Source organism: Orbicella franksi, chromosome 4 (genome assembly GCF_964199315.1).
Source record: "Orbicella franksi chromosome 4, jaOrbFran1.1, whole genome shotgun sequence".
Lineage (NCBI taxonomy): Eukaryota > Metazoa > Cnidaria > Anthozoa > Scleractinia > Merulinidae > Orbicella > Orbicella franksi.
The window spans coordinates 29,644,969-29,659,362 of record NC_138148.1 but is presented as its reverse complement, the minus strand read 5'-3'; the positions used below and the strand labels follow the sequence as shown (position 1 = coordinate 29,659,362).

General features: G+C 39.3%; 3 protein-coding genes across 3 annotated transcripts; all 3 read right to left on the bottom strand.

Annotated features, from left to right (window-relative positions):
• Positions 1 to 1,061: 1,061 nt before the first annotated feature.
• On the bottom strand, positions 1,062 to 4,055 carry LOC145483835 (lymphotoxin beta receptor inhibitor-like). Its single transcript, XM_081462380.1, has 2 exons — positions 3,203 to 4,055; positions 1,062 to 1,869 (listed from the first exon to the last, which is right to left on the bottom strand). Exons 1-2 carry the CDS (start codon positions 3,316 to 3,318, stop codon positions 1,554 to 1,556), a joined length of 432 nt encoding a protein of 143 aa, XP_081318506.1. The 5' UTR covers positions 3,319 to 4,055; the 3' UTR covers positions 1,062 to 1,553.
• Positions 4,056 to 4,571: 516 nt separating this feature from the next.
• On the bottom strand, positions 4,572 to 7,478 carry LOC145483834 (multiple coagulation factor deficiency protein 2 homolog). Its single transcript, XM_081462379.1, has 2 exons — positions 7,356 to 7,478; positions 4,572 to 6,175 (listed from the first exon to the last, which is right to left on the bottom strand). The coding sequence occupies exons 1-2, from the start codon at positions 7,475 to 7,477 to the stop codon at positions 5,839 to 5,841; spliced, it is 459 nt and encodes a 152-aa protein (XP_081318505.1). The 5' UTR covers position 7,478; the 3' UTR covers positions 4,572 to 5,838.
• A 763-nt stretch (positions 7,479 to 8,241) lies between these two features.
• LOC145483832 (cardiolipin synthase (CMP-forming)-like) lies at positions 8,242 to 14,312 on the bottom strand. Its single transcript, XM_081462376.1, has 7 exons — positions 13,995 to 14,312; positions 11,851 to 11,988; positions 11,156 to 11,285; positions 10,537 to 10,622; positions 9,762 to 9,830; positions 9,038 to 9,129; positions 8,242 to 8,333 (listed from the first exon to the last, which is right to left on the bottom strand). The coding sequence occupies exons 1-7, from the start codon at positions 14,310 to 14,312 to the stop codon at positions 8,249 to 8,251; spliced, it is 918 nt and encodes a 305-aa protein (XP_081318502.1). The 3' UTR covers positions 8,242 to 8,248.
• Positions 14,313 to 14,394: the final 82 nt, after the last annotated feature.

Sequence of the window (14,394 nt, the reverse complement as noted above, 5' to 3'; positions counted from 1 at the left end):
AATCCGGCTGTTTTCGAATCCGATGACGTAACAAAATCGTGTCCAATCTCCTACCGAACAATAAACCAATATGGCGGCACAAAGCTGCACAACGTGTAGGCCTAGTTTCTCCAGGGTGAATCCGGATACCATCGGATGTGTGTGGACAGGCGAATTCGATTTGAATACGCTACGTGTGGACGGGGAAAATTTTGAATCCGAAAAGAAAAAGTTGCGGATTCAAAAATATCCGGATACGTGTGGACGGAACCTTAAATGTTTTCCGTTCACACGAAAACGAAAAGCTCCGCCTGTTTCGTGACGGATTAGTGTGGACGGTAGACCTAATCGTACAAATAAAGCTTCCTTTTCTAACTTCTCCGGCGCTGCAGCTCCTGGGCGCAGTGTAGACGCTGCAGGACAGTAGCTTTAGAATCAGCTAACCTGATGAGGTTGATTTTGTTCAGCGGATTTACACGCATTTTCATCTCCCACAAATCCCCCACGAAAACATGCGGGAAATGAGCATGGTCATTTTCTCTTGTGGTACCTTATCCGAAGAAAACCTGGGTACCATAAGGGTATACCTTTGGGTTTCATAGTCCTTTGAAATAGGTTTGATTATTCATCAAGGACCGTGACAGCGTTTGGATATCCGATCTTAACTTAAATACCATTTAGATTTTTACCATTTATTTCTCCATTTTCATCTTACTCAGGCTTTTAGTTTCGATAGAAAAGATATATCAAACACTCAAGACAGTGTTTGACCATGTTTCCAAACACCTCGAAATTCGTTAAAAATGCTCCGTTGCGCGTGCTCTCTTCTCGGTCAGTTTGGAAATGTGTTCAAACACGGTCTTTCGAGTTTGATATATTGCTTCAATACAAGCATCAAATCAATCCTTGTGCTCCTAAGTGCATATGAATAAGCCCTCTTACCTTTTTTCTTCCCTTGATATTAAGTAGAAAGCTTTTCCAGTTCAAGCAAATCAACAATTCCCTTTGGGAACACTAAGTTTTCAACTGAGGTGAGTACTGACTCGGTGTTTATGTCAAGCCGGTAGCAGTAACAAGGAAAATTCATGTTCAGGAAAAACCCATTTTATTATTTACCAGCGCATTGGTGGTTTAACAGATAAGATACAATGTTTTCAAATGCGCATGCATTCCCTATACATTCTCGTTTCCAGTGGTACCCGTTTCACCGACCAAGCTCTTAGGACGTACGAGAATAATGTCATTGGCAGTAGGTAATTGTACCGGCGCGGGTGCTCGTAAAAGAAACAACAAAGGCCCATGTGGCTTGAACAACTTTATTTCCAGAGTAAAACTGTCAAAACTGAAATAACATAACGCTGTGAGTGGTAGAGAACAAATGGGGAAAAATACAATGCGAGAAACGACAGAAAACTTACGCCTTTCCGGGCTACAAGGGCACCGCGTGGTCGAAACCACTAAAACTAACTAAAGCGCATGCTGGGAAGTAATGACGAAAGTAATGACGGAAACTCAAATCGTCACGCAAACATGACAGACGTGACACAAAAGGCACACGGGTGCCGTTACAGTAATCACTGAGGATTCTCGTGCACATGATGCTGTGTCAGTGATTTTGTATATTCCGGATAGTCGATATATCCATCAGAATTTTGGTCCATTCTTTCCAAGACTTTATCCACCAATTCCGCGCCGTGCTCTTCTGTGAGATATGAAGGATTTCCATCCGTTCCATTTGGGTGATCATTCATGGCATAAAGAATTTCAAGACCGTCCAGTTTTTTGTTCTGGTCATGATCGTGAAGTGTGAAGTAGTAGAAATGAAATTCTTCGTCACTCATTTCGTCTAAATTGACCTCCGCTTCGTCTTTAAGATGTTCTTTGATATGTCTAGAAGTGAGCAATAAAAATTACTAAGAAAAAGACTGACTACATTACTCAGTTGCAAAAACTTTCGAACGATTTTAATTTCGCACAAAAAAGTGTCCGAAAATAAAACCATCCAAATTTTGTAAGCGTCCGAAATTTTAAGAGTCGAAAATACTTACAGTACAGTATAAAACTGTTAAATAGCCTACAGCCGCTAGTTTCCTTTATGGAGCGAACTTTAGTTGAGACACATGCTTGAGATATACAAAACGGCTGCATAAAATTTTTCTTATTTTCATATCGGTGTATTTGTAAAACCTTGAGGTTGCAGTAAAACTATCATTATCACAGATTTTGTTTTAGTCCAAAAGGTATTTTGTAGGCGTCAATTTACACTAGCTATGTTTCAGCAGAGTGTCTGAGATTTTTGTCCGAAATTTGTCCCGAAGTGGAAGCATAGACACAAATAAATAACGCAATTTTTTGGAGAGCTTCTCTCCCAGGGTGAAAATTTGCGGCGAGTTTTGCAATAATTCGACCCTGGAGGATTGTTTTGATATTTCAGTGTAGAATTTCTGAAGAAAAACTAGCTTGCAGATTTATAACTCAACTGCATTGCGCGTTACAACCTCGTAGTATTAATGCGCACTGTCGGAAAAATTAAAGGGGCTCAGTCACGGTATTTTGAGTTATTTTGGCCACATACAAAATTACCTTTAAATGGTAGGAAACCTGAAAATAACAGTTTAATAAGATAGAAAAACATCAAAGAGATAATGATAAACCATAAAGGAACAAGGATGGCTACGGATGGAGAAGATTAACACGGATTACAAACGACCAATTGAGGCTAAACTTTTCAATATGCGCAAACCGTGACTGGGCTCCTTTAAGATGCCACGCGTTCGTAATTAGTACCCCCCCCCCCCCCAGGTTTATAAATGGTTTACAGGTAAATAAAATTGAAATAGTAATGTATTAATTCAGCATTGTTTTACTCGTTGAAAGCTTTAATTTTTGTGAGTCGTTTCTACTTTGCTGGACCTTTTGGCGGGATCTGAATACAGACCAGAGACCAATATCACGTAAACTACAAAGATACGAACAAATTGCAGAGCATCTGCTGTTTACCACATTTCAAGCAAATAATATAAAACCATACACATCTCTGCTTTGTGCAATATAATTTTGGACAGATGTACCCTGCATTTCTTGGGCAAACATTGATGCCTAAATGGCGTACTAGTTTCACTGAAAGACTAATCATTTCGTAAAAACTTATCGTGTTGAAATTAGATTTTCTTTGACATGGTCAAGTTCCGTGTTCAAGTTAAGGGAAGATATAAACACTTACTCTTTGCTGTGCGCAGACTCGTGCATGGCCGAGTCGTGATCTCCATGAGCATGTGCAATGGAGAAAAGAACAAGTAACAAAGTCAACACACTGACGAAGTCTTGAAAGAAAACCATCCCGTACGTTGTTCTGCTTGTTTCCTTCTTTGCGTTGCTGTGAAATTCTTCTATGAAATAAAGCTCAATTGTATATTCTTTGTCTGATCCCTTTGTGTAAACGTATGATAGCTTAATTGGTAGGTTCTACAAAAACAATGGGCAATTCCTTCGCTTCAGTGTGGTCGCCATGTGAAACGTGTTTCCCCTTTATAAATTTGCATTCGGGGAGAGGCGGTTGGTTCGCGGCTGGGCTTATAGCTTCTTCGATCTCCGATAAACACGTCCTCAAAAATACTTTCTCCTTCAAAAACGTAAACGTCTTCTGGACAGCGTATCTCCTTATATCGGAAAATTACTGTATTCTGATTGGTTAACCGATGGTTGTGTGCGTATTGTTTGTTAATTTCGTTCATGGGAAGGCAAAATTATTCTGAATATTGCCCAAGAACTTTCCAAGAATTCCGAAGATGACAAAAGAGCTCATGAGATCAGCCAAGGACTTCCGCCGGATTTTCGAGGGTCATCGGATTAAAAGTCGGGAAATTGGACCGATTCGGATTTGGACTCATTCGAACTCGGCTATTTTGAAAGACTCTCCGTTACTTCGAATAAGACCCCATTTCCCTTGGATTGCCCTTCTTTTCAATAATCCATCATGCATCTCTTTTGATCAAGCAATCTTTGTCAATAAAATTACAGGCATTCATATAAAAGTGCGCTGTATGATTCGCGCTATAAACGTGAACTGAGCTCTTACTTCACATGACTCAAATAAACACGTAGGGGCCAAACCACCCCCCTAATGTTTCATGAGGGCTATATTTGCTTGGTTTATATATTTCTGAACCAATTTTGGCAGATGAGCTTTCTTTGTTCTCCAGTTTATTTTAATTTAGAAGTTGTGACAAAATGTTAGGTTATGACGTCATAATTGATGACGTCACCAAAACGTGCTATAATTTTTTTATAAAATCTGATGTAAAGATTACGTCATTGGAAAGGCCTTGACTTGAGGAGTAAAATGCCGGAAACCGTTTTTTGCTATGATGATTATTTTTTGAGATATGGTAAATTAAATATTTTTTTGCTGTCCCCCCCCCGGAATTTGCTTAACCATACTGTCCTTCTTAAGTCAGTCTCTCTGGTTTATTTTTTTCAGTTTTTTTCTTGGAAGGCTAATAATCTAGAAAAATAGAAAGCTTGATGTTGTCAAAAATCGCATGGTTTTAGAAATTTGATTTTCGACTTTGTTAGGATGGTATTAACAGTAAAAAAACGGGTGACGTCACAGGTTATGACGTAACAAAACTAATTTTAACGCAATAACACTAGAGGGATAATTTTTTTGTTCCGATTTTCTTCTTTATTTGTGCTTTAGTCATCTGGCATATCACATGTGCAACACAGCTGCATTTTCTGGAACAAAATTACGGCTCCAATTTGGGGATTTTGCTCAAGGGGGGGACCCCATATTTTGTAATAGGTCTCCTGCTCATCTGCCAAGTTTGGTGTAGAAAGAGTCAATACTTTTTAAGTAATGCGAAATAATGTGCAATACCCAAGAACTGACGAAACATGTGGGGGGTGGTTTGGCCCCTACGTGAAAGGCCGCTGGAAAGGCAAAAGTCGATTATTTTACTGAGTTTTTTCGCATATTCCTTATTATCAATTATTCTTTCGGGAACGAGATTGTAACAAGTCCCGAACTAAGCAGCGACAAAAGAATCTGGCTTGGGGCATTACCAAGGTAACAGTGACGTCATACTGACCAGTCTCGTACTCATACCCCCTCATATTTCTAGTAAGTTACTCAACACAGACACAACGCAAGCTCAAATTTTACTTGTGATCCATTCCGCTAATTTCAAGCTTTCTTCACTGAGATTTCACTAGTTTATTTACAGGACTTACTTTTATACCTCACAATGTGTCTGGCATGCTTTGCCATCAAACAAACACGTTGTCAAGCAAACACGTTGAGAGATTTTTTATTACGATTATTTCAAATGCACACCTGTCACTTTAGTCTAGACCCTGAATTCTCCCATCCCCACGCGGCAAAGAGACAATAAAAGAGATATTTGCCTCATTAGCACGAACGATACAGTTTCTGATGAAGCTACAAAAACATTAGTTCTGAATACTGAAAGGGCACAGCACGATTAACTGTGCCAAGGAATTTGATCCCGATGTATTGAATACTTTTTGTGCAACGCGGTTTAAAAACTCAAAATGTAACAAAGAATCAGTATGAGCTCATCAGCGCTTTTGCCGCCCAGCAATTTCCCAGTTTTTGAAAGCCGATTTCTCCTCGAATGTTACACCCAAAAAGTCACAAGCTCTTTAAATGTTTGTAGTCCATTTGCGTCTGGCGTGATGCCAGTCGTATGTTAAAGAGGAAAAATGTAAACAATGACGTCGGCAAAGAGATCGTTCTAAATGGGGTTGAAACCAGGCGGGGAGGGAAGGTTCAGCGACTGGTCTAGTCTCGTCCTAAACACACGTGAACCAGAATGATATTCAAGTCACGCACAATAATCACTCAGGTTTCGGTGCCGAATCAGTCTTCGTTAATTCGTCGTGTTTCTTGTTTGCTGCAACATATTCAGGATAGTCGATATATCCATCAGAATCTAAGTCATCCATGCTTAAAATCTGATCCACCGTTTTCGCATTCTCCTCTTCTGAAGTGGATTCCTTGTCCGTTATTCCTGATTCGTTCTGATAGTGGCTTAAAGCGTGCATGATTTCAAGGCCGTCCAGTTTTCTGTTGCCGTCGTAATCGTGGAGCCTGAAGTAGTGAAACATCAGGTCTTCATCGCTCATTTGGTCTTCTGTCAAGTCTATCTCGTCTTTAAGATGCTCTTTGATGTGACTAAAAGAAATAAATAACATAAAGTGTTGATTGAAGAGTTAGTCACTATACAGTCAACTTGTACAATTGTCAAACGTCCTATGGTTGACATAACGGGTTGTTAATTCGGCAGAAAAACGCTCTCTCCCATAATTGGTGTGACTTCGCAACACCTCGGCCCCACACATTCACCTTGCTAATTTTCAAATCCTGGGCGAAATTTCTAAAGGAGAACTTGTTTTTCAGGTAAAGACGGCAATTTTGAAGAGGATTTCTTTCGAGTGCCCTCTTAATTGTTTCCCATTGAAATTTTCAGCACAGAGGGAAATAAAACAATAACAAATCTATCGCATTTTGACCAAGAAAATATACGGATTTCTTTTACTTAATTTAATAGACTTGAGATTCAGAAGTGTTGACCACCTTATCTTACTTTTATCTCATCAGCTATTTAAATTCACTAGCTTGCCTCCTCGATTAAAATAAGCGTTAAAGTATTATCTTAATAATAAGCCTTTTCAGCAGCTCACATTTTAACTTTCTCTTCACGCGCGCGTGGCTCGCACTTCCCGTATCTCGTTACACGTTTCGCGCTTCTCACTTCACGCCTCGCCTGTCATGCTGTTGGCAATATGTTGTCAAATTACAAGGCAGGCAGGTGCACTTTACTGTAGTTTTGAATAATAACAAAAATATATATGTATCTCCTCAAATGTAAGTAGAAAGGAGTATTCTGTATGTTAAGTGCCATTTTACTGGCTTAAAGTTGCCTACTTCAAAAGCAACGGTTTTAAAAATTTTGTTCCAGTTGCTTATATTAAGCGTTCGAGTTAGGCCTTGATCTCAGTTACAGCAGCTGTAGAATAGGACATCCAAGGCAAAACTCCCTTTTATTTCGCCTGGGGTCTGTCAAAAACCTCAAGCTTGGCGCCGTTCGATTCAATAAACAGGGAACTATGCTTGAATTCGAATAAATTTTATTTTTATTTTGTATATTCTTCTCTTCGATCGACAATGGGTTACCACCCAGCGAAAACGATGCAAGCTGACAGCTATGTTACAGTTTTGGCCTCCATGATTCTGATAAGGTGCCGTTAACGATCCAAAAACCGACATGATTCTCAAAGCATTCGTCTTTGAGCTGTTGTTAAAAAAAACCTGCACATCAAACAGACCATCAGACTAATATAAATTCACTTACTCTCTATCGTGGGTGACCTTGGCATCGTGTAGAGCTGACTTGGGTTCTTCGGCGGTAAGTATCGAGGTGAAGAGAGCGAGAGACAAAACACACACGTTGATGAAATCTGGGAGTAAAACCATTCTTCTTTCCTTCTTTGCGTTGCCTCAGAGCCGTTTCCCAGGATTACACGCCAGTAGCTTATAAAATTCACTTATCAATATGGTAATATACGCGGTATTAAATTAGTTTCCACACCATTGAACAAAAATTGTAATTCGTTGTCTTATCTCCTATCTCTTCGTGCGTGCGTGTGGTTACTCAATTGGTAGGTTTTACAAAAAGGACAATGGGTAATTTCCTCGCTCCAGTGCGGGTGATTCCATGTGAAAGCATTTTCCGCTATGTCTTTCTTCTTCAAACTTTGAATTTGCATACGGAGAATAAAATAAGTTTGTGCACTTAACAGAAATTCCTTCCTGCAAGTTGTGAAAGCCAGTACAAAAGGTTATGTTGGCCCTAACACATTTTCGTTTCACAACGCAAATTTTCTTGACGTGTTCATTCTGGAAATTTGGAAAACGCTGCTCGTTTTAATTTAAACGGAGACTTCTGAAACGGTTCTTTAAGTGAAGATTACTCAAAACCCGGCCGTATCGTTTGGGTGAAGGCGATCGGGTGCAAGCGAAGACAGACAGCAATTTCGTTAAAATTTCCTACCACTAAGACCTGCTTCCCGAAAGTAAAACGCCACCCCTTTTCCTCCCAAAAAAATATCTTAGACGAAAACATCCATGGCTATTACTAATAAGCTGTACTTTCAAACTGGTAATTAAGTCTCCAAAGGAAAATACGCCTAAGGGGTAACAATCATCAAAGAAACAGCGCTTAGAAATTCAAAATAGTTGATTAATTTATTTATTGAGATATTTTACAGAGGCTTTGAAGTTGATAACATAACTAATGCTGGACATGACAGTTGAACAGGCGACTGTGTACCTGAAATACATATACAAAAAAAAAAAGTTTTAAAAAAATCAAGTGTTGTGTATTTTCCATCTAGGTTGCTTGCGGAAGAGGAGGGAAGTGCAATGGGGGTGGAATGAGGGAGAATTAAGGGTGGTTGTGCAGTTTGTACGAGGGGGGTATTTTTTTCTGCAAGCAGATCTTCCCTTTTGCATGCCATTTTATGGGGGTGGGGAAGGAAGATTTGTGTTTTAAATTTTTTTATTTCAGTGCTTTAGATGAGGTTGACAATTTTTTTAAAAAGTTGACACTGGATAACATTTTAGGTTTCAAAAAGGTAATGAATTGTTATTCTGGTATTCTGGTATACCATGGCTTTACCCAAACACCTCTATCGGTGTTATTCTTAATTGTTCCCCAAATGACTCCTTACCCCAACCCCCTCACACTCAACCCTCAGTCTGAGGTTGGAAAAGAGGAAATCTTCAGAAAATCTTTTCAACCTTGAAAATTCTTAGGAAAGTGAGCCACAGAAGTTGTAAGAAAATATAACAGCTATTTTTGGAAATCTCTTCCTGGTTGTCCAGAGAGAGGTACCATGCAGTAAAGTGTATTGTCACAGAACTGGACACACAAGGGCCCCAGCTAGCGCTTGACCATCTGATCCTGTATCTTTGGGTTCTAACACTTAATTGTTCAAACAGTAAAGTTATGTACAAGGTAGGAAAGTTACCCACCAAAGATATTGTAAATGGGGATGATCCACAAATCCAAAGACAGGGGCAGCCAGTGAGCAGCCAACAAGAGCAAGTTGTAAAACAGTGTTGGCCTTAAAACAAAACAAAATATAAATACTATGTAAAAAAATTTGTCCACCTACAGCCATCAAACATTCCTCATTAATTACGTACAGTCGATTCCAGAAAGACTGTCCTAAAAAGAGTGTAAATTAAAGTGCACGCAATAATGTCAAAAGGTATTACCGAGGCTTACTGTTGCTTGGTTAAAGCTCAAGATGCCGGCTTCAGTTTGATAAAAGAAAAACAGCACACACATGTGTATTTCATGCTTTCTCCTTCTCTCTTGCTGAAACACCATGAACCTCAACCATGCAAAGCTAAACTATTACAACTACATTTGTAATTAGATCAGTCTAACCGTAAATTAAAATGTAAATTGAGGAACTAAAAAAAAGATTGAAAGATTGAAGATAGAACTACCCATAACACCAATCAGCATTGTGGTGTAGGTTTACGCATTTGTATTGATCATTGTTCTCAACAGTTAGATACAAAAAAAACTATACATAAAGCAGAAAAAGCCCCTTTGTGATAGTGATCAGTAACATTTTTTTCATCACCTGCATGGATAAACCTGGTACTGATGATTATCAACAAAAGAACTTTGATGTCAATCGATCACTGACATAACTAGACATGAGAACAGCTCACTTCAACTCACCTTGCCAAGGAGATTTGGTCGTAGTTCCACTGTGGGAAAGTTAAAATCGAAATATCTGGAAATTGTTTTCTGTACATAACAAAAAATTACATTAAATATATTTAGGACACGTGTAAAACACAAACACCTACCAACAAAACTATATTTCAGTGTAACAGAAGTAAGCAAGACAGCAGGAGAGTAGACTCTGTTGTTTACATTAGGTTCAGCTGACTATCAAAAGTTTCTTATTATAGCTTTAGCTTACTAGGTTTAGCATTTGCTTGGCTTTGTTGAGCAGTGGTTCGAAATTCTCTACATACAGCCTGGTACAAACAAAATAAAAAACCACTTTACTACTTAACTTAACCAACCAGACACATTTTACAAATGACTATACCAAAGAAAATAGATTGTAAGTTGCCTTTCGAAGTTCTTCCCATTCAACTGGCAGCACATAATTTTCAACTTCCCATCTCAAGAAGGAAGAAGGGCTTTGATAGACATATGCTGCATGCTTAGTTTTACCAAGCTTGCAAATGGTTTCAACAGTTAATTAACTACTGTAGGCTTTTAATGAATCAGGTTGCAGCTTGCAAGGTCTCACATAAATGGCTTGATACCCTCTGAGGAAACAATAATTAAAAACAAAATACAGAAACAGTGCTTCTAGACCCAAAACAATAACAGCTGCAGACACTATAATGACAAATAGAATTGCAAGCTCATGAGAACTGTTACACTTCTGGTTTGAATAGTTAATTTTTTTGTATTTGTCACAATCAACCAGACTTACTGGCGATGGAAGAGACTTGTATCTGAAGTAGAATGCACAGCTGACCAGCACAGCATCTCGGCTCAGAATCAATGCAGTCAGAGCAACTACAGAAAAACAAAAACGTTACAGCGTAACCTGGGACACTTTCCATTCAACCAAAAATTCTGGTTTGAATTTCTAGTGGTGATTGGAACAGAATTTTCCCGAATTTCCTATAGAAAGGTCAACCTCACAAAGTATACCCAAATTTTCAGAAATTTCTTACTGGAAATCTCCATTGCATTTGACTTTCTTACCAAGATTTCTGGAATTTTCAGTCAAATAGTTCACATTTCAGAACTTTTACCATAATTTTTTGGAATTTTCCAGAAACTTCTCCAATAAATTTTCATAACATTTGCCAGCATTTTGAAAGTTCCAGAATTTTTGATTGAATGGAAAGTGCCCTTTGTTTTTCTAATTCACCATAATGTTAACATAACCTCACTCATCACTAAAGAGCCACAAATTGTTCTAAAAAATCACTATCAAATAAATTTTATTCTCTTAAATTCCTCAATTATTTTGGTCATCTCAGGCTTCCACCAGTAACACCACTACTGGTAATCATTCCAGCATCTATTGCAGCTATATTTACCAGGTAAGAGAGACACCACGGTAAGAGAGACAGTCACCACTGACATCAAAATCTTGTCAGCAAATGGATCTAAGACTGTTCCCAATACTGACTTCTGGTTTGCAAAATTTCTTGCTATGAATCCATCAAGCTATAACATGAACAGAAAAGTAACCATAAGTTATAATTTAATTCAACAAGACCTAGCAAAATCTGAATACATGTAGGCACAATGCTGCAGATGACAGAACCATTCGGCCTAATGATCATTAAGTTGGACTTCTAGAATGAGAGTCCTGTGTTTCAGTGCCGGTGGGGGTCATTGTGTTGTAGAGTTCAAACAAGGCACTTATCTCTCTAGCACACTGCCTCTCTCCACCTAGGAGAATAAATGGCTGAAAACTGTTGACAGAGTAGCCTGGTAAATGTATACCTGCCAATTCTTATATAACTTAGGCAGGAGTTTCATGCCTGGAGGTTGAAAACTTTGATCTCTCGTCTACTCAAGCCTTTGGACGAGTTTACCACACCAACTAAAACATTTTAACCTCTTACTAAACAAGCACAAGGGCTGTACTGGGGAATATTGGCCTGAGGTCATGGCAGTACAAACCGAGCCCAGCTCGTTCCATACAAAAGGTTAGGTTAGGGAGTAGTTTATTATAATCAAATACAATATATGGTGTTTATCAATTGAAAGTCCTGTTGCACCTTACCATATCTGTGAGACCCGCGACACCAAACAGAGCTATAGAGCTGGCATAGTCCCCTGTCACTATCAGGTAACCAAGAACTGGTGCTGCCAGTATTCTGAGAGTCGACAGCAGGTTTGGTATTGTGAAAATGTCTTCTTTCTTCAAAACATAAAATGCTGAAGTCACTAGTTGAAGTCAAGCATGCTGCACACAGTTTGGGAAGGTGTTTGAAGTCAAGTATCTACCTAACACACCCATGATAGTATTTTTTTTCTACCTTTCCTAGGATAGCTCAAATAGTCACCTGCTTTGATTACATGTCTCTTACATGTACCACTAATGATTCTAATAAGTGCATCATAAATTAGCATAAATTAAGATTGACTCGTCACAGAAGCACTCAACTTTGTATGTACACATGCATCTATTCCTGACATGTCTAGTACCTTCCACATTAATACCATAAAATTCCAGTTGTAAGCCCTAGGTTTATACAACTTCATAGGGGGTTTTGGGAGGGCTTATAAATGAGGGGCTTAAAACCTTTGAGTGACTGAGTGAGGGGAGGGGGTATATTAACAAATCAAAACACTAAAAGTAAATAGAGGCTTCTATTGGGGGGGGGGGGAGAGGAAAGGGGGGGGTTAAAACCGGAATCAGTTTTGTTGTTTGCATAGGTGGATCTATATCCAGGGGTGGGGGGACCTATAAACATGAAGGGGGCTTACAACTAGAATTTTCATGGAGCTCTGGCAGCCCAAAGGGCCACCAAGCAAAGCACCATACTCATATAGAAAAGAAAAGGAAACCCATGAATTGATTTTCCTCGTGGTTAGCATGGCTAGCAGTATTACTTGTGGGCGCGTACGCTCCACGATGATGATGAAGTCACGCAACATGGTGGCCATACTCCAGCTAATAGGCTGACTGAGCCATGCAGCCTTGGTTAACAGCATGCATCTTTGATCCATGCTATGGTCAATTGACACCTCTCAAGACAAGGTGTTTGCTGACCAGTATCATGTGACCATACTACTGGCTCAAGTACAGAGCTCATTGAGGTCACATGTTTTCTTGAAGTCAACTGCTGCCCAGGTACTGGTTTTTGGCTGGATTTCAGGCTCAAGCCTCATTAACTTATTGTAATCAGGAGCTCTGCTTTTAGGCTTAAATATTAGTGTTTTCATTAACCCTCCCCCACACTGCCCACCTTCCTACCCCTAAAGAAAATTACATCCTCAGTAGCTGCCAGTTTATGCCTGTGATCTGGTTTTAAAACCTAAAAACTGGACATTCTGCTAAATGCTTACAAGTTCTATGTAAAAAGTTAAACTGATTTTGTATCAATCAATTCTGTTCTGTCATATAAGAGGCCTCCATGTATCCCACATCCCGTTAACTTTCTGCTGAAATATCCTGTGTCCTGTTACTTCCAGTTGCAAAATTAACAATTGTCATACTCGATATCCCGGGATATCTGATCTTATAACCCACACTTAAATATCACGCAATTCTATTGGCTACTTTACATCATGTGGTGCAAAATTACTGGGCAGTTATCACGCAAAAACCTCCGCCTGCGTCGATAATTGCCCTGCGACTGTTTCTGTTGAAAAGAAACAAAGCTAAAAATAATAAATCCAGCTCTAGAATTTCACCTTGTCATCTTTATTATTTTTCATGGAAGAAAAACAAACTCTTTTCATGGACTCCGCTGATAATGACTGGTCGCCAAGCTGTTCCAATAAGTACAAAAAAGTGGACAAAATATGCAGAAAATTAATGGGAGGGTTATAAAATAAATAAACCCCTTTCTGGCTCGCTGGTATGTTGGCTGATAATGTCCTTGGCTGAGAGATTGTCCTCAAAATTTCACATTTACCCTTGAAGTTTCACTTCTCAGCCAAATATTCATTTTTTGGACAATATCTCAGCCGTGGACATTATCAGCCGACATACCAGGCGCCAGAAGGGGTTTATTTACTAATTAATATGCCATATCTCATGAACTTTTTCCCCAAAATATCCCGTATCCCGTTAATTTTTACCAAAATATCCCGCATCCCGAAGCCATAAGGCCCCTCGTATGCATCGATAAGATTGTCGATTTCGAATTTCCGTGTCCATCAATTTAGCAAGTCCCGAACTAAGCCCCGGCCACTTACCATTTCTTTCATTTTTTCGAGTTTCGCCTTTATTTTCCCAGTCCCTGGTTTTGTTTGGTCGAGTTCTTCCCTGCCATGCTGAAAGTGGAACGTTGTGGATCGGTGCGTTGATCTGAAAGGTCTTGAACCTCGCTGCCACAGAATGCCTCCGGATATGCGATCTTCAGACGAGTACCGATACCCAAGAAAGCTGACGCTAGAGATGAAGGCAGCAGGAATAGTATACTTGAATTTTGATGTAATGAAGTTAGGACCAAAACATTTTTTTAGGGTTGAACTTAGGCGGAGTGTCTTACAACCTCTGCAGACGCCCGCCATCTTGAAGGAGATAGTCACCAATCCTCTCCATGGAAAACCAATGCAACGCGATAGCCTGGGTATCAGGACAAAATTCAACATG

What these genes read in the sequence shown, in the direction of transcription:
- LOC145483835 (XM_081462380.1), bottom strand. Translation starts at nt 3,318, where the DNA reads ATGGTTTTCTTTCAAGACTTCGTCAGTGTGTTGACTTTGTTACTTGTT. An exon ending in GAGTCTGCGCACAGCAAAGA is followed by an intron (nt 1,870 to 3,202) that starts GTAAGTGTTTAT and finishes GCTCACTTCTAG; the next exon opens with ACATATCAAAGAACATCTTA.
- LOC145483834 (XM_081462379.1), bottom strand. Translation starts at nt 7,477, where the DNA reads ATGGTTTTACTCCCAGATTTCATCAACGTGTGTGTTTTGTCTCTCGCT. An exon ending in AAGGTCACCCACGATAGAGA is followed by an intron (nt 6,176 to 7,355) that starts GTAAGTGAATTT and finishes TATTTCTTTTAG; the next exon opens with TCACATCAAAGAGCATCTTA.
- LOC145483832 (XM_081462376.1), bottom strand. Translation starts at nt 14,312, where the DNA reads ATGGCGGGCGTCTGCAGAGGTTGTAAGACACTCCGCCTAAGTTCAACC. An exon ending in TCGAAAAAATGAAAGAAATG is followed by an intron (nt 11,989 to 13,994) that starts GTAAGTGGCCGG and finishes TATGTTTTGAAG; the next exon opens with AAAGAAGACATTTTCACAAT. An exon ending in TCGCGGGTCTCACAGATATG is followed by an intron (nt 11,286 to 11,850) that starts GTAAGGTGCAAC and finishes TTCATGTTATAG; the next exon opens with CTTGATGGATTCATAGCAAG.